The sequence below is a fragment of the Oryctolagus cuniculus genome, chromosome 9, assembly GCF_964237555.1.
Source record: "Oryctolagus cuniculus chromosome 9, mOryCun1.1, whole genome shotgun sequence".
Lineage (NCBI taxonomy): Eukaryota > Metazoa > Chordata > Mammalia > Lagomorpha > Leporidae > Oryctolagus > Oryctolagus cuniculus.
The window spans coordinates 2,515,394-2,536,534 of record NC_091440.1 but is presented as its reverse complement, the minus strand read 5'-3'; the positions used below and the strand labels follow the sequence as shown (position 1 = coordinate 2,536,534).

General features: G+C 61.9%; 1 protein-coding gene across 1 annotated transcript in view; it reads left to right on the top strand.

Moving 5' to 3' along the window:
* The window catches only part of COL4A2 (collagen type IV alpha 2 chain), a 135,234-nt gene that overhangs the window by 98,090 nt on the left and 16,003 nt on the right, over nucleotides 1–21,141 (top strand). The window contains exons 14-29 of the mRNA XM_051849971.2: nucleotides 571–606; nucleotides 696–746; nucleotides 2,151–2,195; nucleotides 3,364–3,417; nucleotides 4,061–4,127; nucleotides 6,106–6,216; nucleotides 6,625–6,774; nucleotides 9,184–9,276; nucleotides 9,942–10,105; nucleotides 15,489–15,561; nucleotides 15,636–15,742; nucleotides 16,111–16,312; nucleotides 16,587–16,646; nucleotides 18,129–18,185; nucleotides 18,765–18,872; nucleotides 20,250–20,471. Coding sequence (XP_051705931.2) covers nucleotides 571–606; nucleotides 696–746; nucleotides 2,151–2,195; nucleotides 3,364–3,417; nucleotides 4,061–4,127; nucleotides 6,106–6,216; nucleotides 6,625–6,774; nucleotides 9,184–9,276; nucleotides 9,942–10,105; nucleotides 15,489–15,561; nucleotides 15,636–15,742; nucleotides 16,111–16,312; nucleotides 16,587–16,646; nucleotides 18,129–18,185; nucleotides 18,765–18,872; nucleotides 20,250–20,471 — 1,600 coding nt within the window. The remainder of the gene's footprint in view (nucleotides 1–570; nucleotides 607–695; nucleotides 747–2,150; nucleotides 2,196–3,363; nucleotides 3,418–4,060; nucleotides 4,128–6,105; nucleotides 6,217–6,624; nucleotides 6,775–9,183; nucleotides 9,277–9,941; nucleotides 10,106–15,488; nucleotides 15,562–15,635; nucleotides 15,743–16,110; nucleotides 16,313–16,586; nucleotides 16,647–18,128; nucleotides 18,186–18,764; nucleotides 18,873–20,249; nucleotides 20,472–21,141) is intronic.

Sequence of the window (21,141 nt, the reverse complement as noted above, 5' to 3'; positions counted from 1 at the left end):
GGCCGGTGGGCCTGGCCGGAGGTCAGCACAGTAGTGGAGGAGGGAGCACTCGAGCTTGCTGAGGGTATTGCTTCCCTGTGTGCCACAGAGGAGAGCCGGCTCCCGGGCTGGTCCCCGCAGCCTGCAGGGGGCAGCCGTGGGCTGGGGGAGCCCAGCCTGTGAGCAGTGGTGGGAAAGGGCCCGGCGTGCAAAGCCAAACAGCTGCTCCTGCCAGGGACCTAAAATGTCCCCAAGGCTCCCCTTCCTCAGAGGACCTTGCGGTAGCGCTGTCGCATGGGTGTGATTAGGGGCTCCTCTGCGTGTCCCCACCATTGGGGACGTGACAGACGTGTGACGCGGGAAGCTGCTTGGGGAGGCAGGGGACAGGGTCCCGTCACCTCTCTTGTGCCCGTTTTTCCCTTTGCGGTTTGCAGCTGCAAACGTCCGAGTCGTCGATTGCTATCACCTGGACCGAATCATTGGTTGTCGGGGTTTTACTAAATACGGCTCGCCTCGTGTCGCAAACTCTGGTTTTCAAATGTGACTGCATCCAAACTAGCGAGCGTTTCTCACTCTCCGTCTCCTTTGCAGGGTGAAAAAGGAAGCGAGGGAGAGCCAGGGGCCATAGTAAGTCTGGGCCGGGGATGGCGCGGCGGGCTCCGGGTCCCGGGACCCTGGAGGACCAGAGCCCGCTTCACCTCCTGTTCCTCTCCTAGGGCATCTCCCTGAAGGGAGAGGAAGGGATCATGGGCTTCTCGGGCTCACGGGTAAGCCACACGCCGACGGCGTGACCGCCGCACTCGGGGCTGCTTCCGCTTTGCTTCTCAAGTCGGCTTGCTTTTCCAGAGCTGCTTCAGGTCCACGCGCGCATGAGCACAAACCACAGGGGTCCCTGCTCCCCGCCCTCCGCCACAGGTCCCCTGCACCCCTGCACCTGCGCAGGACGTGTGGAAACCCAGGGGGTCCCCCAGCACCTGCGCAGGACGTGTGGAAACCACAGGGGTCCCTGCTCCCCGCCCTCCGCCACAGGTCCCCTGCACCCCTGCACCTGCGCAGGACGTGTGGATACCCAGGGGGTCCCCCAGCACCCCTGCACCTGCGCAGGACGTGTGGAAACCCAGGGGGTCCCCCCGCACCCCTGCACCTGTGCAGGAGGTGTGGAAACCCAGGGGGTCCCCCTGCCCCTGCGCAGGAGGTGTGGAAACCCAGGGGTTCCCCGAGCACCCCTGCACCTGTGCAGGAGGTGTAGAAACCCAGGGGGTCCCCCTGCACCTGCACAGGAGGCGTGGAAACCCAGGGGGTCCCCGAGCACCCCTGCACCTGCGCAGGAGGTGTGGAAACCCAGGGGGTCCCCCTGCACCCCTGCACCTGCGCAGGAGGTGTGGAAACCCAGGGGGTCCCCCTGCACCCCTGCACCTGCACAGGAGGTGTGGAAACCCAGGGGATCCCCCTGCACCTGCGCAGGAGGTGTGGAAACCCAGGGGCTCCCTGAGCACCCCTGCACCTGCCCAGGACATGTGGAAACCCAGGGGCTCCCCGAGCACCCCTGCACCTGTGCAGGACGTGTGGAAACCGTGCACCTCCCCCTGGAGCAGGGCAGGGAGCGGAGCGGCCATGTGGCTGTGCCAGCCCCCCTGGGGCTGCCGTGAGCAAAGCTGCAGAGACCCTGGGCAGAGCTTACACCTGGCTGTCCCGGGGTCCGGGCTCAGTGCTCCCTCTTGGGCGTCTCCTCCCCAGGGGCTCAGCCCCCTGCCAGGCAGCTCCTGCCTGCCGCCCCCACCCTGCCCCTCCCCTGCGCCTGGCCCCAGGCTGAGTCCAAGGATCCGGGCACGAAGTTCCTGCGCGTGTCACCACGGCTGGGACACAAGGATGGAGTCTAGCTGCTAGTTCGCCATTAGATTTGTTAGCAGTTTTGTGTGCTTCAGGATTTGGGCCCAAGGTTGGCTCTGTGCTCGGGGTGTGTCCGGCCCAGTGGGCGGGCCCTGCTCTGTGCTCAGGGGTGTGTCCTGTCCAGCCCCATGAGCAGGCCCTGCTCTGTGCTGGGGGCATGCCCGGCCCAGTGGGCAGGCCCTGCTCTGTGCTGGGGGCGCGTCTGGACCCTCCGGCTGGCCATCCTGGGCTTGCACTTCACTTGCTGAGCTGCCCGCGCCTCTGTCTTCTCTTCCACCCAGGGCGCCCCTGGCTTGGATGGCGAGAAGGGATCCCCCGGACAGAAGGTAAGTGCCTGCACGTCCCACGGGGGCGCAGGAGGAGCTGTCGTCCCCAGGAAAAGGCGTGGAGAGAGCCCGAGCTGTCCTCCCAGGCCAGTGACCATACCCGAACTGGTCACCGCCCGCCTTGGTCTCCGCCTCTCCGCACCACTCCTCCCCCCAAGCCCCAGCAGCCTGGCTTCTACGCCTTCCGCCCCCATGCCCCATGAGCCATGGCCGATTACTTGTTTTTACTGTGTGGTCTGCAGACAGATACTTGGGGGGAGGTCGTTGATTTAGGAGAAAACGTGGAGAAGTGGATTAAGAATCTGTATCAGCTCTGGAATGGTGCGGGAGAGCGCACACAGAAACAGGGCTTTTTGTGTTGGTGATTCACTCCGTGCACAATCCATGGTGTTGTGGTGTGTGGCCCCTTCCCATGCACACTGGCATCCCCGCATGCCCGTGGACGGCTCCACGAGGCTTACCAAGGACACGTGGCTGAGGGGACCCGTGCTGCTCTGCCCTGTGTCCTACCCCACGTGCCGTGGAGCTGGCTCCACAGCGGCACCTGCATATCGGCCTTGTTCCTCCAGCAAGCCACAGAGAAGGGCAACGCGTGGATGGTTCACGCCAGCTCAGCCGTCAGGCTGGTCCATACCCCACCCCGTGTGTGATGAATGACACGGGGTTCATGCGTGTGTCCTCGCACCTGCTCCTTCCGACATCGGCCCCAGTGGGTGCCCCAACAGATGGCGTTAAAAGATCAAGCCAGCCTTGGGGCCGTGCTGTGTCCTGCTCGTGGCGTCACTACGGCACCGTCAGCAGGCGCTTGAGCACCAGGAGATCCACCACAGGGGTCCCAGACGCTGTGCAGCACAGAGGCCGTGTGGGCACAGAGGGGCATCGGGCTCCGTGGGCACGTGGCCGGCCACGTCAACCACGCGGAGGATCTGTGGCTGATTCTCCAAAACACCCAGAGGGAAAGGAGGGGCAGCTGTTCTGAGGCGGTCAGGCCGCGGTCAGGACGTTGGTCCTTACTGGGCAGAGCAGCTGGAAAAGAGCCCGGCTGGGTGCGCTGTGGCCAGGCTGGGCCGGTAGAGGGCTCTGGTGGGTGGATGCATGAGTCCTCCAAGTGGTCATGCTGCTGTCACTCGTGTTAAGGCCAGATCGACAGTGTGTGTGCTCCTTGCAGGGAAGCAGAGGCGTGGACGGTTACCAAGGCCCTGACGGACCGCGAGGACCCAAGGTGACCCTGCTCTTCACTTCGCTACTTCTGACGGGACCCCGCCTACCCCCTGGATAAGGATCCCCCCCACCCTGGGCAGGAGAGGGGCAGGGACAGATGGGGCTGTTTGGCAGCAGGGGGGCCCCACAGGGCTGTGGGAAGCCGGCTTTGCTGTAACAAGAAGTCGGGGTGCCCCTGGCTCCTGTGGGAGGCGGGACTTGTCTGTAACACATGGGCAGTGGCGGCCTGGTGGGGGCCGTGCCGGGAGCAGGGAACTGGCAGGTGGGCAGCTCCAGGTATGTCCAGGCAGCCTGGACGCTGCGTGTCATAGGGGCAGGTGGCGTGACGCCAGGCTGTCATTGCCTGTCCCCGGGCCCCTGCTCGTCCTTGTCCACGCCGGAAGGGTCCCGCCTGCAGAGCGTGCACTCGCCTGGCCGTTCCTGTGTTTGACAAGGATTGCAAAATGAGATTGGCACCTGCCCGCAGCGCCCCTCCCTCTTGGTGGGTGTGGCTGGGGGCCGGGGCTGGCCCCCGCAGCCTCTGTCCTGTGAGTAAGCGTGGCTGGACAGCCACAGGGACAGTCCACAGCCAGCGTTGTTCCCTGGAAATGCGCACGTCGTCAGGACTCCAGAGCTGAGCTCACGCTGCTGTCTCTCCTGTCCAGGGGCAAGCAGGTGACCCGGGACCCGCAGGACCTCCCGCCTACTCCCCTCACCCTTCGCTGGCAAAAGGTTGGTGTGCAGCCTCTCTCGCGTGCCTCCTCCTGTTTGGGACACAAGTCAGATGCCAAGTCTGGGAGCTCGCCAGGCCTCCGCACCTGCACTGCGCCCACTGCGGCGGGGCCTCAGGCCAGGGGTGCGGGGAGGGACTGGCGTGTGCCACGGCCGGGCCTGTCTGGTCGCTTGGCTCCGCCTTCCAAGTGAGCAGGATCGCGGGGAGGTAGGGTTCCCATGCTGTGATCCGAGCGCTGGTCTCTGAACCTCGTTCTGTGTGTATCTGTGTCGGTTCAAAAAGCATTTTGCGCACAGCCTGTTAATAATCCACGCACATCTGTCCTGGACGTGGTCCCGTGGTGTCGGAGACCCGGGGCAGCAGGTGCTGTTCACGGGCTGGGCGCGTGCCCGGTGGGTGCTGGCCTGGCGCTAGATGATGGACGTGGGGAAAGGCACATCTCAGGCAGCATTTCACTTTATTGATCTGAGAGAGGTCTCCCACCTAAATGCCCACAGCAGCCAAGGCTGGGCCGGGGCCAAAGCCGGGAGCCAAGAATGAAACCCAGGTCTGCCGCGTGGGTGACGGGGACCCGGCTGCCGGAGCCCTCACGGCTGCCTGCCAGGCGTGCGTTAGCGGGGAGCGGGAGCTGGAAGCAGGCCCTCCAAGGAGAAACGCAGGCCTTTGATGGCTGGGCTGAAAGCCTATTCCCAGAAAGGCGCTTTAAAGGGTGAGATTTAAAAAAAGAAAGAGAGAGAGACATCCTGGCGTTTCCTTCCTGAGCCCAGCAGCTTGTCTGCTCCCCCATCCATCAAGGACTCGTGTTCCTGCACAGCTGTGCACACTGTCGGCGCCATCACCACGTCCTGTCTCAGCCCGGAGCTGGGCCAGGACAGGACCAGGAGGTCGCCCCCTGCTGGCCCTGGGCACGTTGATGCGGCTCACTGCTCACTGCAGGCCCGGCCGGGGAGGGGACCGAGCCTTGGTGGAGGCGCGGGGCCATTGGACAGCTCCAAGAGGGAACGTGTGGATCCCCCGCAGGAGCCCGGTTCCGCGGCCAAGCTCCCGGGTTATGAATGCAGCCTCGGTGCCTCGGCCACACGGCCGGCCGCTCTCACCGTGGAGCCGGGCCTGGCACAGGCAGCTGGGCCCGGGAGCCACGTGTTCACCGCCTTCAGGGCAACGCAAGCACAAAACCAGCGCATCCTCCCGTTTAAGGCCTTCGCTTTGAGACTGAGATGTGAACGCCCGCACGCAGAGCGAGGGCGCCCCTGAGCACGACAGCGTGGCCGGCCCTGTTCTTTCTCCTCCCGTCTTCCCCGGCTGTGTTCCAGGGAAGGAAGCGCTTCACGGTCAGGTGTTGCTGTTGACACAGCACGAGACCCTGGTGATGCCCTTGCTTGGGGATGGCAGCCGTGGGAGCCGTGGCCACAAAGACGCTCACCCGTGGGAGCCGTGGCCACAAGAAAGCTCACCCGTGGGAGCCGTGGCCACAAAGACGCTCACCCGTGGGAGCCGTGGCCACAAAGGCAGCTCACCTAGCATCCACTAGTGATGCCTCCTGGCTCTGGGGGTGCTGCCGTCAGATCATCTCCCTACATTCACGCTGTGGACTCCCCTGCTCTGCACCCCAGAACGGAGCCCCAGCCCTGCCAAGTGCTCTGGGCTCGGCTGCCCCTCCCCCCGGCCACCCCTCCCTCCCTCAGAAGACTTGGGAGAGAGGTTCGTGAGCTATTGCACAGTCTGTGTCTGCGCACGTGGGGGCCCAGAGACACTGCCTCCCCCTGTTGTGTGGGTTCTCACCGTCAGGCTGCTGTGCCCACCTTCGGAGCCCCAGTGTCTCGGGCATGTGTGCTGCTGTGTCATGTCGAGCCTGCGGGAGACTCGCGTCACCCCGAAGAGCAGAGACCCAGGGTGTGCACAGTGCGCCAGCCACGTGCACAGGACACTGGCCACGGACGCCTCCTGATTCCTCTCCCGGTCTTGTGTCACTTCCAGGTGCCAGAGGAGACCCGGGATTCCCAGGACCCCATGGGGATCCAGGAAGTCGTGGTGAACCGGGGGATCCCGGCCCCCCAGGCTCCCCGGGGCTGCCTGTCAGAGATGAAGGTAAAGTTGTGGCGTGGTCTCAAGAACACCCAGGACCAGACACGCCTCCACTGGGGTCCTAGCCAGAGCCTCCCCTGGCCACGCCGGCTCCGACGGGCCCTGCCCCCCGACTCAGTTACTGGGCTCGGTTACAGCACTAGCAGCCGACGGCGCGGTTCCAGCCGTTGCTTGGGACGAGCGAGGGATCGTGCCGTGTTGTGTCGCGGCTCCTGGGCCCTCATGTGGGAGATGAGGGCAGGGGCTTTGTTAGAGCTGCAAAGGGATGACGGGTGGGGGCGGGGGTGTCCGCCTGTGGCATCGAGGGCAGCCCCGTGGAGCCCCCGTGGAGCCCGCCTCGCCCGCGGGGCTGAGCACCCACACAGCGGCCAGCCCACGGGTGCTGAACGCTCCGACTCTGCTGGATTTCAGATGAGATGAGAGGCCTGCCCGGCGAGATGGGGCCCAAAGGCTTCGCCGGAGAGAAAGGCTTCCCCGCGCTCTACCCAGGCCCGCCCGGCGTGGACGGCAAGCCCGGGCTCCCAGGAGTCCCTGGGCCTGCCGGCCCCCCTGGACCAGACGGTGAGTGGGGGTGGGGGCCGGAGGGAGCCCGCCCTGTGGGTTTTGGTTGTTTCTGTGCCGAATGGTTCCATGCGGCAGTCCAGCGGGCCCGGGGATTAGGGGGTGGTGGGCGCCCCCTGGGGTGCACAGCGGAGGCCCCGCCACCATCTTCACAGTCCTGTGGGCCTTGCCCGCTGTGGCTGCGGCTGCACTTGCGTTCGGGAAGCAGAGGTGAGCTGAGGTCGCTGTCCAGGGCGGGGGCTCCTCAACCCACCTGCCGGCTCAGCGGTGCACGGCTGCGCAGAGCGCGAGCTGCTGGCCTCCTGGTGGCCCGGGGCCCAGGGCTGGTTTCCGACGCCGAGCTCTGTGTTGGCAACCCTCCTTGCCACCGCCAGGACGAGGGCTGCTGGGAGGTACCGGCAGCGTGGCGCCTCACGCTCCGTCTTCCCACCTATTCTCGTTTCGGTCGAAAGGCAGAGAGAGCTTCTCCCCAGATCCCTACTGCGTCCAGGCTGGGGCAGGCCGAAGCCGAAAGCCTGGAGCTCAATCCAGGGCTCCCACTTGGGAGGCAGGGGCCTGGGTAGCTGAGCCCTCAGTCACGGCCCCGGGTGCGCGTCTGCAGGGCGCTGGGCACGGAGCGGAGCTGGCCGCGGGCATCGGCGCTGTGGAGCCCGGGCCCGCCCTGCTCGTGTTTCTGGGTCCAGGGCAATGGGCAGTCGCTTCTCTGCTCCTCCGCTGCGTTCCGCCACAAATCCCCACGTGGCCGGTGTCCCCACGCACAGGAAGCCCGGAGCCACGCGTCCTCGCGGAGATTCGCCAAATGGCTCCAGCAGTCGTCCTGTCTGCTGTGGTCCTTAGAGCTGACATCTGTGATGATGGCTCATGTCTGCAAGCTCCTGTCTGTGTGCACACAGCCCAGCGCCTCTCTCTCTCTTTCTCCCCTGCCCCGTCTCTCTCTCCGCACACAGCCCAGCTCCTCCCTGCAGTCGAGGTCGTCCTCACACTGGGCTGCAAACCTCCCTCCTGAGGGCCCTCTGATGGGCCCCACGGCCTTTGAGACAAAAGCCAAGCCCAGCTGCTCAGACCACGTGGCCCGGCATGCACCTGCCCCCGCCTGCACGCCACCCTGCGCTCCAATCACACCGCCGACCCCCAGCTTCCTCCCGCCGCAGGACCCTGTAGATGCCCGCTTGCTCTAGAACCTTCCACATGCCCTGGTTGGCTGCTCGCTCGTTCTTTGCATGCCCCCCCCGCCCCTTCTCTGGTGACACTGCTGTGGGTTCAGAGTCCCCAGCGCTGTCTGCTGGGCGTCTGCTCCGCCCCCAGCTGGGCACGGGCGCTGGGCACAGGCTCGGTGAACAAGTGGCCGAGGTGATGACGTGTGCCAAGGCCCGGTGTCCTTGCTCCCCCGGCGCACTCGGACACACCCGGGCCGGCTCCTCCACACGTTCCCTGTGGCAACCTCCCTGTTCCCCTCAGCCCCAGGTGGTGGTTTGGCCACACAGGTTTTCCTCTGTTGGCTCCCGGAGTGCAGACCACTGCCTGCTGAGTGGTGGTGGACAGGGCGGAGCCGGATTCCCCAGGCCTAGGTCAGCTCCGCCCTAGGTCCTGTCTGGGACTTGTGCAGCCTTTCCCTCACCACCAGATGGCGCTCTTCTCCAAGGCCATGGCTGGGCTTCTGTTCCTGTCTAGAGTTCAAGTGGGTTTTTGGTGGTTTTGTTGCTTGAACAGCAGAATGGCCCAAGGGGAGAAAGATCTTCCACCCACTGGTTCACTTCCCAAATAGCCACAAAAGCCAGGGCCGGGCCGGGCCAAAGCCAGGAGCCGAGAGCTCCATCCGGGTCTCCCACCTGGGGGGCAGGCCCCCGGCACTTGAGCCGCCCCCCGCTGCCCCCCGGGTGGGAAGCTGGAGTGGAGGCAGGGGGCCGGGACTCGGATGGGGCTCCTCTGTGGGATGCCGACCCCTGCACCCGTCGTGGGCCGTGGAGCAAGTCCGGCTTCTGTCACCCGTGCCCACGACAGCAGGACGGTGACTTCCCGAGCCCCCTCCCTGGGAAGGGGTTTGGGCCCGAGAAGGCAAGGGTCCCAGTCAGGGCCACTCAGCGATGTCAGCCACACTGAACCCCCTCGGCCCAGTGCACCCGAGTCAGTTACCACTGCATCCGTGTGTGTGCGTGCGTGTGTCTGTGTGTGTGCGTGTCCATGTGTGTCTGTGTATGTCCGTGTCCATGTATCTGTGTGTGTATGTCTGTGTGTGTGTCCGTGGGTGTGTCTGTGTGTGTCCATGTCTGTCCGTGTCTGTGTCTGTGTGTCCATGTGTGTCTGTGTGTGTCCGTGTCCGTGTGTGTGTGCATGTGTGTGCATGTGTGTCCCTGTCTGCAGTCCCCTGGGGCTGTGCTCACGCCAGGCCCCTGCTGGCTTTCTCCTCAGGCTTCCTGTTCGGCCTGAAGGGAGCAGAAGGACGCGTGGGCTATCCTGGGCCTTCCGGCTTCCCGGGGGCTCGCGGACAGAAGGGGTGGAAAGGTGAGACCACCAGGCCCTCAGCACGCGGAAGCCACCGCCCCGCCCCCCTCGGGCCTGCCTGCCTGGCTGCTCCCCCTTGCGGGGAGAGGTCCTGGCCCTTCCCCCTCCACCCTCCCCTTGGCCCCTGCACCCTGGAGACCCCACCCCATGGAAGGAATAGCCCCGGGGTCACCTCCCCAGGGCCTGGGACCACGCTGGAAGCCTCGGGTACACCTGCTTGTCTCTGCGTGCCCGCCCTGGTCCCCGCCACGGCGGGAGAGTCCTTCTGTGCTCACCCGTGGCCTTGGCGCCTGAGACCACGGCGCTGCCCATGTGGCTGCTGTGGCCTGGTGGTGGCAGCCCTGCAGCTCCAGGCACCTCCTCCCCACCCCTGCTGGTCCTGCAGCTTTGCCCACTCCTCTGTGGACGGTCCCCCCGCACCGGGATCTTCCGTGAGCAACAGGGCAGGCTTGCATGAGGACACCATGGCCAAACACTTGGCCACTTACTCTCAGCCCCACTTCCCCGCTCTGAGAAGGGCCCCAGCGGCCCCCCGGGCGAGGGAGCATCCGGGACCCGGCCCTCCCGCCTGCTGGCCTTGCCTCCCCCAGCCCAGCCCTCCCCACCTCCCCTCCCCTCCCTGCACCTGAGACGTCTGACACTCGTTCCCTCTCCCTCCCGTGCAGGCGAAGCCGGGGACTGCAAGTGCCTGGAAGGTGACCAGTTCCCCGGGGGGCTCCCGGGGCTGCCAGGACCCAAGGGTGTCCCCGGCCTCAATGGGGAGCCCGGGAGCAAGGGGCAGCAGGGAGACCCCGGGCAGCACGGCATCCCCGGGTTCCCAGGGTTCAAGGTGAGTGCCGAGCTGGGAGATGGCAGAGTCATGGTGTGGATTCTGTATCCAGGACACCGCCCAGCTCACATCATAGCGAAGTCTTTTATTTGTAAAAAGAAACAAATTTCATGTATTTCATATATATAGGTTTTTTTAAAGGCAGAATTAGAGAGAGAGACAGAGAGAAAGGTCTTCCTTCTGTTGGTTCACCCCCCAAATGGCCACTACGGCCGGCACACTGCGCTGATCCAAAGCCAGGAGCCAGGTGTTTCTCCTGGTCTCCCATGCGGGTGCAGGGCCCAAGCACTTGGGCCATCCTCCACTGCCCTCCTGGCCCACAGCAGAGAGCTGGCCTGGAAGAGGAGCAACCAGGACAGAATCCGGCGCCCCGACCGAGACTAGAACCCGGGGTGCTGGCACCACAGGCAGAGGATTAGCCTAGTGAGCCATGACGCATATATATAGTGTTCTGTTTTGTTTTGGTTTTTACTTATATTTATTTGTTTGAAAAGCAGAGTTAGAGAGACCAGAGAGGATCTTCCATCTACTGGTTCACTCCCCCACCAGCCACAGTGGCCAGGGCTGGGCCAGGCCAAAGCCAGGAGCCAGGAGCAGCTTCTGGGTCTCCCAAGTGGGTCAGGGGCCCAAGCACTAAGGCCATTGCTTTCCCAGGCCATTAGCAGGGAGCTGGATCAGAAGTGGAGCAGCCGGGACTGGAACCGGCACCCACGTGGGATGTCGGTGGCACAGGTGGAGGCTTTACCCGCTACGCCACAGTGTTGGCCCCCTGTGTAGTTTTAGGAGCATAGTGATATCTCCCACCCTCCATCCTCCTTCCTTTGTTATTTTTCTATTTAATTTTGGCAATGACCTCCTTTAATCACAAGCTTAACCCTCCACTAAATAAAGAATTCAGCAAGTAGTAGGGGGAAAGCCACCGTTCCTCGGGAGTATAGACATGGGCTGCAATCAATCATCAAATCCAGAAACGTTGGCCGGCGCCGCGGCTCACTAGGCTAATCCTCCACCTGCGGCGCCGGCACACCGGGTTCTAGTCCTGGTCGGGGCGCCGGATTCTGTCCCGGTTGCCCCTCTTCCAGGCCAGCCCTCTGCTGTGGCCAGGGAGTGCAGTGGAGGATGGCCCAAGTGCTTGGGCCCTGCACCCCATGGGAGACCAGGAAAAGCACCTGGCTCCTGGCTCCTGCCATCGGATCAGCGCGGTGCACCGGCCGCAGCGCGCCGGCCACGGCGGCCATTGGAGGGTGAACCAACGGCAAAGGAAGACCTTTCTCTCTGTCTCTCTCTCTCACTGTCCACTCTGCCTGTCAAAAAAAAAAAAAAAAGAAATCCAGAAACGTCAGCTTCGCTCCTACACATTGTGTTTTCTTGTGCTCTGTACATGAGTTACAACTCGGGGAAAACACTTGATATCTGGCTTTTCGAGACTGGTTATTTCACTGAGTATAATCGTTTCCAGTCGCATCCATCGTGTTGTGAGACAGGAGTTCATTCTTCTTTATGGCTGAGTGGTTCTCCATAGTGTGTCTGTCCCGGAATGTGTGTATCCAGTTATCGGCTGATGGACATCTCGGTTGGTTCCGCATCTTAGCTAGTGTGAGTTCAGCTGCTGTCAACATGGGGTGCAGACAACTCCTTCAAATGCTGGTGTCATTTCCTTTGGGTCAATTCCCAGCAGTGGGATGGCTGGGTCGTATGGCAGATCCGGTCTCAGGTTTCTGAGGAGTCCCCAGACTGTCTCCCATGGTGGTTGTACCAGCTTACATTCCCATCAGCGGGGCATTGGAGTAACTTTGGCCCCACATCCTCGCCAGCATTAGTTGTTTGTTGATTTCTGTGTGAGAGCCATTCTGACTGGGGGAGGTGAGACTCGTTGTGGTTTTGACTTGCATTTCCCCGACAGCTAGTGAGCCTGAGCGTGTTTTCACGTGTCTGTCGGCCGTTTGGATTTCACCCTTTGAGAAATGCCTGTTCAAGTCCGTTGCCCATTTCTGAACTGGGCTGTTTGTTTTCTTGTTGAGTTTCTTGAGCCCCTTGCATGTTCTGCATATTAATCCTTTATCAGATGTGTGGTTTGCAAGTGGAGGTCTACTTTTCCCAACACCATTTGTTGAAGGACTGTGCTTCCTCCAGGGACTGATTTAGCTCACCTGTCAAAGTGCATGGACTAATCTCTGGGGTCTCTGATCTGTTCCATTGGTCACATGTCTATTTTATGCCAGTACCAGGCTGTTTTGATTATAACCACCCTGGAGTATGCCTTGAAGTCTGGTATTGTGATGCCTCCGGCTTTGTTTTTTATCATTTAGGATTGTTTTAGCTATTCAGGATCTCTTGTGATCCTATATGAATATTAGGGTCATTTTTCCACAGCTGAGAAGAATGTCCTTGGTATTTTGATTGGGATCACATTGAATCTGTAAATTGATTTGGCTAGTATGGCTATACTGATTATATTAATCCTTCCAATCCATGAACATGGAAGACTTCTCCATTTTTTGTGTCTTCTATTTCTTTCCTTAATGTTTTGTGCTTTTCATTGTAGAGATTTTTCACATATTTGGTGAAATTTATCCCAAGATATTTAAATTTTTCTAGCTATTTATTAGCTATTGTGAGTGGCACTGATCTTAGCAGTTCTTTCTCAGCCATGGCATTGTCTGTGTATGCAAAAGCTGTTGATTTTTGTGTGTTGGTTTTCTGTCCTCCAGCTTCACCGAACTCTTATGAATTCCAGTTGTCTTAGTGGAGTTTTTTTGTCTCCCAGTTGATAGAATCATATCACCTGCAAACAGGGATAGTTTGACTTCCTCCTTTCCAATTTGTGTCCCTTTGATGTCTTTTCTTGCCTGGTGGCTCTGGCTAAAACCTCCAGGACTCTACTGGATATCAGTGGTGACAGTGGGCATCCTTGTCTTGTCCGGATCTCAGCGGGAATGCTTCCAACTTTTCCCCACTCACTATGATTCTGGCCGTGGGCTTGTCATAAATGGCCTTGATTGTATAGAGGAATGTTCCTTCTATACCCAATTTGCTTAGAGTTTGCATCATGAAAGGGTGTTATTTTATCAAATGCTTTCTCTGCATCCATTGAGATAACCATATGGTTTCTGTTCAGCAGTGTTAGTGTGGGCATCACACTGAGTGATCTGTGAATACTGAACCATCCCTGCATACCAGGGATAAATCCCACTTGGTCTGTGTGGATGATCTTCCTGGTGTGTTGTTGGATTTGATGGGCTGGAATTTTGTTGAGGATTTTTGCATCAATGTTCATCAGGGAAACTGGTCTGTAGTCCTCTCCTCTGTTGCGTCTTCTTCTGGTTTTGGGATTAGGGTGCTGCTGGCCTCAGGAGGAGTTTGGGAGGATCCCCTCCCTCAGTGGTTTTGAGTAGCTTGAGAAGAATTGGGATTCGTTCTTTAAACGCCAGGTAGAATTCAGCAGTGAAGCCATCGGGACCTGGGCTGTTCTCTGCAGGGAGGGTCTTTATGACGGAGTCGGCCTCCGTCTTGGTTATGGGCTGTTTAGGTTTTCTGTGTCTGCATGCCCACCAAATAAAGGGTTCAACAGATAAACAGGGGGAGGCCCTGGGTCAGCAGAAATACAGGCAGGGCTGTAACTGGGAACCCGTGAGAGGGGCTCCCCTCTGCCAACAACTCGGCATCTTGTGCAGATCTCCTTAGTGCGGAAAGCAAGGCCTCCAGGTGGGCCGTGAGCTCCCCGTGCCTGAAGGGTCAAAGTTCCTGCTGTGGCGGCCCTGGACAGGGCGGCTTCTGTGTCCTGCCTAGAGATCTTCCGAGCAGGTCCTCTTCCTGGCGGGTTTTCCCAACCGTTTCATAGCAAAGTTTAGATGCATGTGAAGAAGTTCTACCCCTATTAAAAAGCAAGTGCAGATGTCCAGAGCCAGAGTCCGTCGTTCAGCGATGGAGAAAGGCGTCGCTGAGGACACGAGGCTGGGCAGGCGGGATGATCGGGCTCCTAGCGTGGTGCGAGGGGTGGCGGCCACGGAAAGCCACGGCTCAGAGGAGCCTGGCTGTGCCCGCCTGGGACCTGGGAGTTCTGCAGAGAGGAAAATGCAGTCCCAGGCCCCTTGCTGCCTCATGGACTTCGCCTCCCACACACAGGGGCTCGCCCCGCTGGGTCCCACGCGCCCCGAGAGCATCTGTCCAAGGCCCTGGGTGTGTGTGTCGTCCCGCAGTGAATGGCAGTGCAGTGGGGACAGCTCACGTCTGCACTGATGGGGTACAGGCGTCGGCCAGTAAGTGAATTCACAGTGAATTCACATGGACGTGTTTATTGAGTGCCTGCTGGGGACAAGAACGTCTCCCCTCTCTGCAAAGCACTAACTGGACCCATCAAGTGTGGAATCTTCCAGGAGCGAGAACTCATGGTCACTTGTGAGGCACCATTTAATTAAACCTGTACTGAGATTTTCCCAGCTTCTAGCGAAGATAGGACAAAGCCCAGCACGTCACACGGACGAAAGCGCAACCCTTAACCTCACCGGTTCTCCTGCCCAGAGTGCGGGGCTGGCTTTCCCAGCCTGAGATGCCGCCGACGCTGGTTAAGCCCCTCTGTGCGTAGGTTTCCCTCCACTTTGCCTCCATCCGGAAAGCAAACAGCTCAGGACGGGGTCTGTGCCCCCTGCTCAGGGAGCTCTGCTCTTAGGCTCGGTCCTGTCCCCGCTCAGATCCCGAATGCCGTGCTGCGTCTGTGTCCCCGACAGCCCCCGCTGGCCCGAGGGGCACACCCCGAGCGCCTCCTGTGACTGCGTCCATCGCACACTCATTATTTAGAAAGCAAAGCCCGGCTGGCACTGCGCCTCACTAGGCTAATCCTCCGCCTTGCGGCGCCGGCACACCGGGTTCTTGTCCCGGTTGCCCCTCTTCCAGGCCAGCTCTCTGCTGTGGCCCGGGAGTGCAGTGGAGGATGGCCCAAGTGCTTGGGCCCTGCACCCCATGGGAGACCGGGAGAAGCACCTGGCTCCTGGCTTCGGATCAGTGTGGTGCGGCGGCCATTGGAGGGTGAACCAACGCCAAAGGAAGACCTTTCTCTCTGTCTCTCTCTCTCTCTCTCACTGTCCACTCTGCCTGTGAAAGAAAGAAAGAAAGAAAGAAAGGAAGGAAGGAAGGAAGGAAGGAAGGAAGGAAGGAAGGAAGGAAGGAAGGAAGGAAGGAAGGAAGAAAAGCCCACTTCCTGCGTGCTGTTGTCCCAGCCCCGCGGCAGCAGCCGCCTCTTGCACAACCCAGAGAGGGAGTGTTGCTAGTGTCTGGGAAAGATCCTGGTGCCACCGGGCTCCGTGACAGGCGGTGGCCGGCAGCCTGGACTCACTGGGAGACCCAGCGCGAAGGGGAGGACACATGTTGCCCTGTCTTTCCCCAGGGAGCCCCTGGCCTCACGGGAGTTCCTGGACCCAAAGGAGCAAAGGGAGATTCTAGGACAATCACGACCAAAGGTCAGTGGTCAGGGACTCGTGGCTGCCACGTGGGCACTGGGTGAGAGTGGCCTGTCACACGGATTCTTTCCCAGGTGAGAGAGGACAGCCAGGCGTCCCCGGCGTGCCTGGGATGAAAGGTGACGATGGCGTCCCCGGACGCGACGGGCTGGACGGATTCCCGGGCCTCCCGGGCCCTCCCGTGAGTGGGCACAGGGGACCTGTGCTGGTGGGGGAGGAACTGTGTGATGTGTGTGTGTGTGGTGTGTGCGCGTGGGGATGGGGGGTGTGAGTGGGTGTGTGTGGTGTGTGATGTGTGTGTGGTTGGGTGTGTGATGTGTGGTGTGAACTGCACGCGTGTACCCTGAGTGACATCAGGGGTAGGGTGTGCATCTGGACTCAGCGTGGTGGCCTTGCACGGTGTGGCCTGGTTGGACAGTGACAGCAGGGTCCCAGGGCTCTCAGGGGTCTGTGTCCTCAGCGCCAGATCCCCCGGAGTGGGGGGGCTGGGAGGAGCCGCTGTGTCAGGTGTCTCTGCTCACAGCAGATGTGTCTGGAACTGTCGCACAGGGTGACGGCATCAGGGGCCCCCCAGGAGACGCGGGCTACCCGGGCATCCCAGGCACCAAGGGCGGCCCCGGAGACGTGGGCCCCCCGGGGCTTGGCCTGCCCGGCCCCAAAGGCGAGCGTGGCTTCCCCGGGGATGCCGGCTTACCTGGACCGCCAGGCTTCCCCGGGCCCCCAGGCCCCCCGGGAACCCCAGGACAAATAGGTAAGCGCCTCCCTTCTCCCCAAAGTCTCCACCACCTGCCCAGTGCTCGCGTGCTCCCCACCTCCTTGCCTGGGGACCTGTTTCCCAGGGGCCCCCAGGCCCTTCCCCACCTGGGTTTCTGGGCGGGGTGGGGGGATGAGGAGCCTCTCCCTGTGGGGCTGAAGTTGGGGGGCTGAGCACAGACGTCCAGAACAGGTTCCCACCACCACCCCCACGCACACGCATGAGCTAGCGGGTTATAAACCACCCCACTCTGTGGTCTTGTCTCCCACAGACTGCGACACCGGTGTGAAGAGGCCGCCCGGAGGTGATGGACAGGAGGCCGTCCTGCCAGGTACTGTGAAGCCAATACCACAGGGAGCCCGGCGGGGTGCGGAGTGGGGAAGGCTGAGACGTGCAGACCCGGCGCCGGCCCGAGCGGCGAGCGCGGTGTGGCTCCGCGTCCACAGCTGCCCATGGCAGCGGCAAGAAGTCAACAGAGGATGGGGTGGGGCGGGGCGGACGTGAGACAGGACCGGGTTTGACGGATGGGGACTGGGAGACGTGGAGGACCCAGGTGTCCCGACGCAAGGGGCACTGCTGGGGAGAAGAGAGCTGTGCAGAGGCCGACCGGGCGCTGTGGACGGGGCGGAGTGTCTGTGGCCGATGCGGCGACCGAAGCGGGAGGCTGGGTTGCAGGACGTGGACCTGCGTGGCACGCTGTGCCCAGCTCAGGGTTTTGAAGATGCAACAAAGAGAAGGAGCTCTGCAGGGCGCTCGGGAGCCGGGTAGCAGCCATGGTTCTCGTGGGGCGCCGGGAGTCCTGCACGGAGGCCACCAGGAGCGGGAACCAGCGCACTGCCATCGGTGGGGTTCCCTGTGAGGTCTGGGGGGCAGAGGGGTCAGCCAGAGACCAAGTGTGAAGGCACAGGAGGCACCGTGCCCCCCGCCCCACTCCGGGGAGCACCAAGCTTGCCACTTGCACCTGCAGGTGCAGCCGCGGGGGCGTCACTGGGGTAGCAGCCCTGGGTGTGCCTCCCACCATCTGGAGCGCAAGGGTCACCTTTGACTGGCACAGCAGCAGCCGAGGGCTTGGGAAACACGGCACGTTGCATGAGTGACAGCCGGGGCGAGCCATGCAGCTGACGCCCCCACAGGGGAAATCCTGCCCCGTGCCCACAGAAGACTCCGGGCTGTTCCAAGGGGCACCACAAAAGCCTTGAGGAAGCGGGCAGAGGGGCCGAGGCGCTGTCCACGCTCTGGCCGTGACGTCGGGTCGGGGAGGGGCAGGCAGACAGGAGTGACTGCCAGGAATTGCTGTGCTGCCAGCGAGCTGAGCAGAGGCCACAGGCAGGCCCCCCCCCCCGGTGGCGCTGGCCCTGGGCCACACCTGCCAGAAGCGTCCATGGCCCTTGCTGAAGTCTGTCCACTCAGAGCTGCTGCTCGCTGTGGTCAATTCCCAGTGACAGTCGCGAGGGAGGAGGCCGAGAGTTAATTGTGCACCTGCAGGCGGCCTCCATGCACAGATGCGGCCTCTGGACGAGAGGACAGCGTCCACGCGGACCCGCCGGGGAGGATGCCACGAGTCGGGTTTGGGCAGAGGCTGTTGCTCCACAGGAGGGCGAGGACCAGTTTGGACTGGACTGGACTGACTTAATTTTCATTTGATGTTAACAGTCTGGCTCCATTATCAATGAAATTAAGCTCATTTGACATCAAAACCAGGATCGGTTAGGTGGCTGCATGGCTCTCGTCACACGGCTTTGACCTTGGGGTGGCCGAGGCCACGAGCCCCAGGCCAGCAGTGCTTTGCGTCATCTCTCCACTCTCTCCCCAGGTTGTGCTGCAGGGCCCAAGGGATTGCCTGGCCCGCCGGGACCCCCAGGACCTCCAGGTAGGTGCTGCAGGCGGCCTCCGTCCTCTCGCTGTGCCCCTGCCACCCTGCCACCGGAGGGCAGGTGCCATCTGGAGGTGGACGTGGCCGGGATCCGTCATCCTGAAACACCACCACTCGCTGCAGCCGCTTCTGCAGGAAGCGTGTGGTGAGGGGCACGTGGTGGGAGTCACGCTGGGAGAGTCAGGTCCCGGCCCCAGAGCAGCCAGCCTGGGCCGGGGCCCACGGGCAGTGAGCCTGGGCTGGGGCCTGCAGGCAGTGGGCCTGGGCCTGGGCTGGGGCCCGCAGGCAGTGAGCGGGCTGGGGCCTGCAGGCAGTGAGTGGGCCTGGGCCGGAGCCCGCAGGCAGTGAGTGGGCCTGGGCCGGGGCCCGCGGGCAGTGAGAGGGCTGGGGCTGCAGGCAGTGAGTGGGCCTGGGCCGGAGCCCGCAGGCAGTGAGTGGGCCTGGGCCGGAGCCCGCGGGCAGTGAGTGGGCCTGGGCCGGGCCGCCAGCCCCCAGCCTCCTCACTGCCCAAGTCCGGCCAAGTGTACACCCTCCCCATTCCCCAGCACCTGACTTATGGTTTCCGTGGGTGTCCAGGTGCCAAAGGCCTCCAAGGGATACCCGGATTCTCAGGAGCCGACGGACCCCCAGGGCTCAAGGGTCTGCCCGGAGATCCAGGCCGTGAAGGGTTCCCAGGACCCCCGGGTGAGTGAGAACGGGACCCGCTTCGGCCCCGCAGCCAGAAAGGGCCAGGGCCGCCCTGTTAACCCAGCATGGAGAAGCTGCTATGCGGGGGACTTGGGGGCCGCAGTTGTTGGGGGGGGGTGTGTTTTTGACATCTGCAGAGGGTCCTCCAGGTGCTGCAGGGAGGAAGAGACGGGGAGAGGAGAGACAGCTCCTATGGACGGTGCGATGCTCTCCTTCACCCTGCCTTCACCCCTCCCAGCCTGACCGCACGGCAGTGGCCCCGTAGGGAACACCTGCTGTGTGCCCCCTGCCCGGAGCACCTCGGGCTTGGACAGTGTCAGCGTTGTCACGGGCACCACGTCCCGGCATTGGTCACTTGACAGGAGCGTGTGCTCCGAGTGTGCAGGGACCCGGGGTCCTCTGCACGCACAGCTGAGTGTGTGAGCCGTGTGGGTAGGGAGCCTGTGGTAGTGAGCGTGAGCCCTGCGGTGGACAGCGCCATGGCACCGCCCAGGGAGGAGCTGCCCGAGTCCTGTTCCAAAACAGCCTGCACCCCACCGGCACACGCAGAAGACAGTAAAACACCGACCCCCACACTGCTCCAGAGCTGAGCCCCCTCTGTAGGAAGCTGAGCCCAAGCCCGGGGGCGCCCCAGCACCGGCAGGGAAGCCACCACTTCCTGATGGGAGGGGACCCCTTCACGTGCCCCTGAAACATCGGGCACACAGGAGCGGCCGGCGTCCATCCCGGGGCTCTGTCTCCCATCCCCTGGACGTCATGTGATCCCTTCTAGAACCTTCTGTGAGCGAGATTCTCACTGTGGCTAGGGTCTGTCCTGCCTTCCAAATGCACATGTGACCGGCAGCTCTGGGGCTCGCGCTGAGGCCTCGCAGGGCCAGGTGCCCTGAACGGGAGCTGACAAGCTGAGGTCCTTGGACCCCAGCCAAAGGCACACGCCCCCCCCACTCCAAATGAGGGTGCTGGTCTTCACAGTGGGCACCACGCAGGGGTCTCTGTTCCTCCTCGCGGGGTTTCCAAGCTGACCAGCGACCAGGGAGCAGCTGACGGAGGCCAGGGTCTGGCTCTGCTGGCCCTGGGCACATCCAAGGCACAGCTGTGTCCCCCACTCGCACCTGCGCCCCAGGAGGTCCCACAGAAGTTATCTGGGGGTTCTCTGAGCACGCGGGAGCCCATGAGTCACATGACACAGGTCAAGGAGTGGGCAGCTCTCGAGGCCCTGTCCACCTGAGCCGAATGCTGGGGAGAAGCAGGAGAGGCTGTGAGAGGGGCTGGCTCCCCGCGTCAGGAGCTGCAGGGACCCTGGCCTGGCCTGGCTGCCCCACCTGCCCTTCTCCTAGGAGGACGGAGGCCGTGATGTGACCTCTTCTCTTTCAGGGTTCGTGGGACCCCGAGGATCCAAAGGCGCCACAGGTCTGCCTGGACCGGACGGACGACCAGGCCCTGTTGGCCTGCCGGGGCCAGCTGGGGCCCCCGGGGACAGGGGGCTTCCTGGAGAAGTCCTGGGGGCCCAGCCCGGACCCAGAGGCGATGCTGGACTGCCCGGTCAGCCCGGGCTGAAAGGCCTCCCCGGGGAGAGGGGTCCCCCTGGCTTCACAGGTGAGTGAGGGGCAGGCGTGGTGAGAGGTGGCCGCGTGCTGGGGTTCGGGTCTTGCCGCTTTCTCTCCTGCTCCGTGCCTGTGTTCCTGCAGAACATTGCAGTACGATGTTGCTATGACAGTAACATGGTGTTGTTATGTCATAGCATGTTGTCATGTTGTAACATGTTTCTGTACCATAACGTGGGGGTTATGCGATAATGTATGGTTGGTATGTGGTTACATGTTGCTGCATGTTACATGGTGCTATGTGGTAGTGTATTGCTATGACAGTAACGTGTTGCTGTGCAGAAGCATGTGGTGCTATGATGTAACGTTGCTATGCAGTAACATGTTGGTGATGTGGCAGTAGCATGTTGTTGCTATGTAGTAACGTTGCTAAGGCAGTAACATAGTATTATGTAGTAGCATATTGCTAAGAGGTAATATTGCTATGTGGTAACATATTGGTGCTGTGACGGTAGCATGTTGGTGCTGTGAAGTAACATGTTGGTGCTGTGAAGTAACATGTTAAGTAGTAACCTGTTGCTATGCAGTAACATGTTCGTGCTATGTAGTAACGTGTTGCTATGTAGTCATGTGTTGCTGTGTAGTAACATGTTGGTGCTGACAGTAACATGTTGCTACTATGTAGTGAGTTGGTTCTGTGCAGTTACATGTTGCTATGGAGT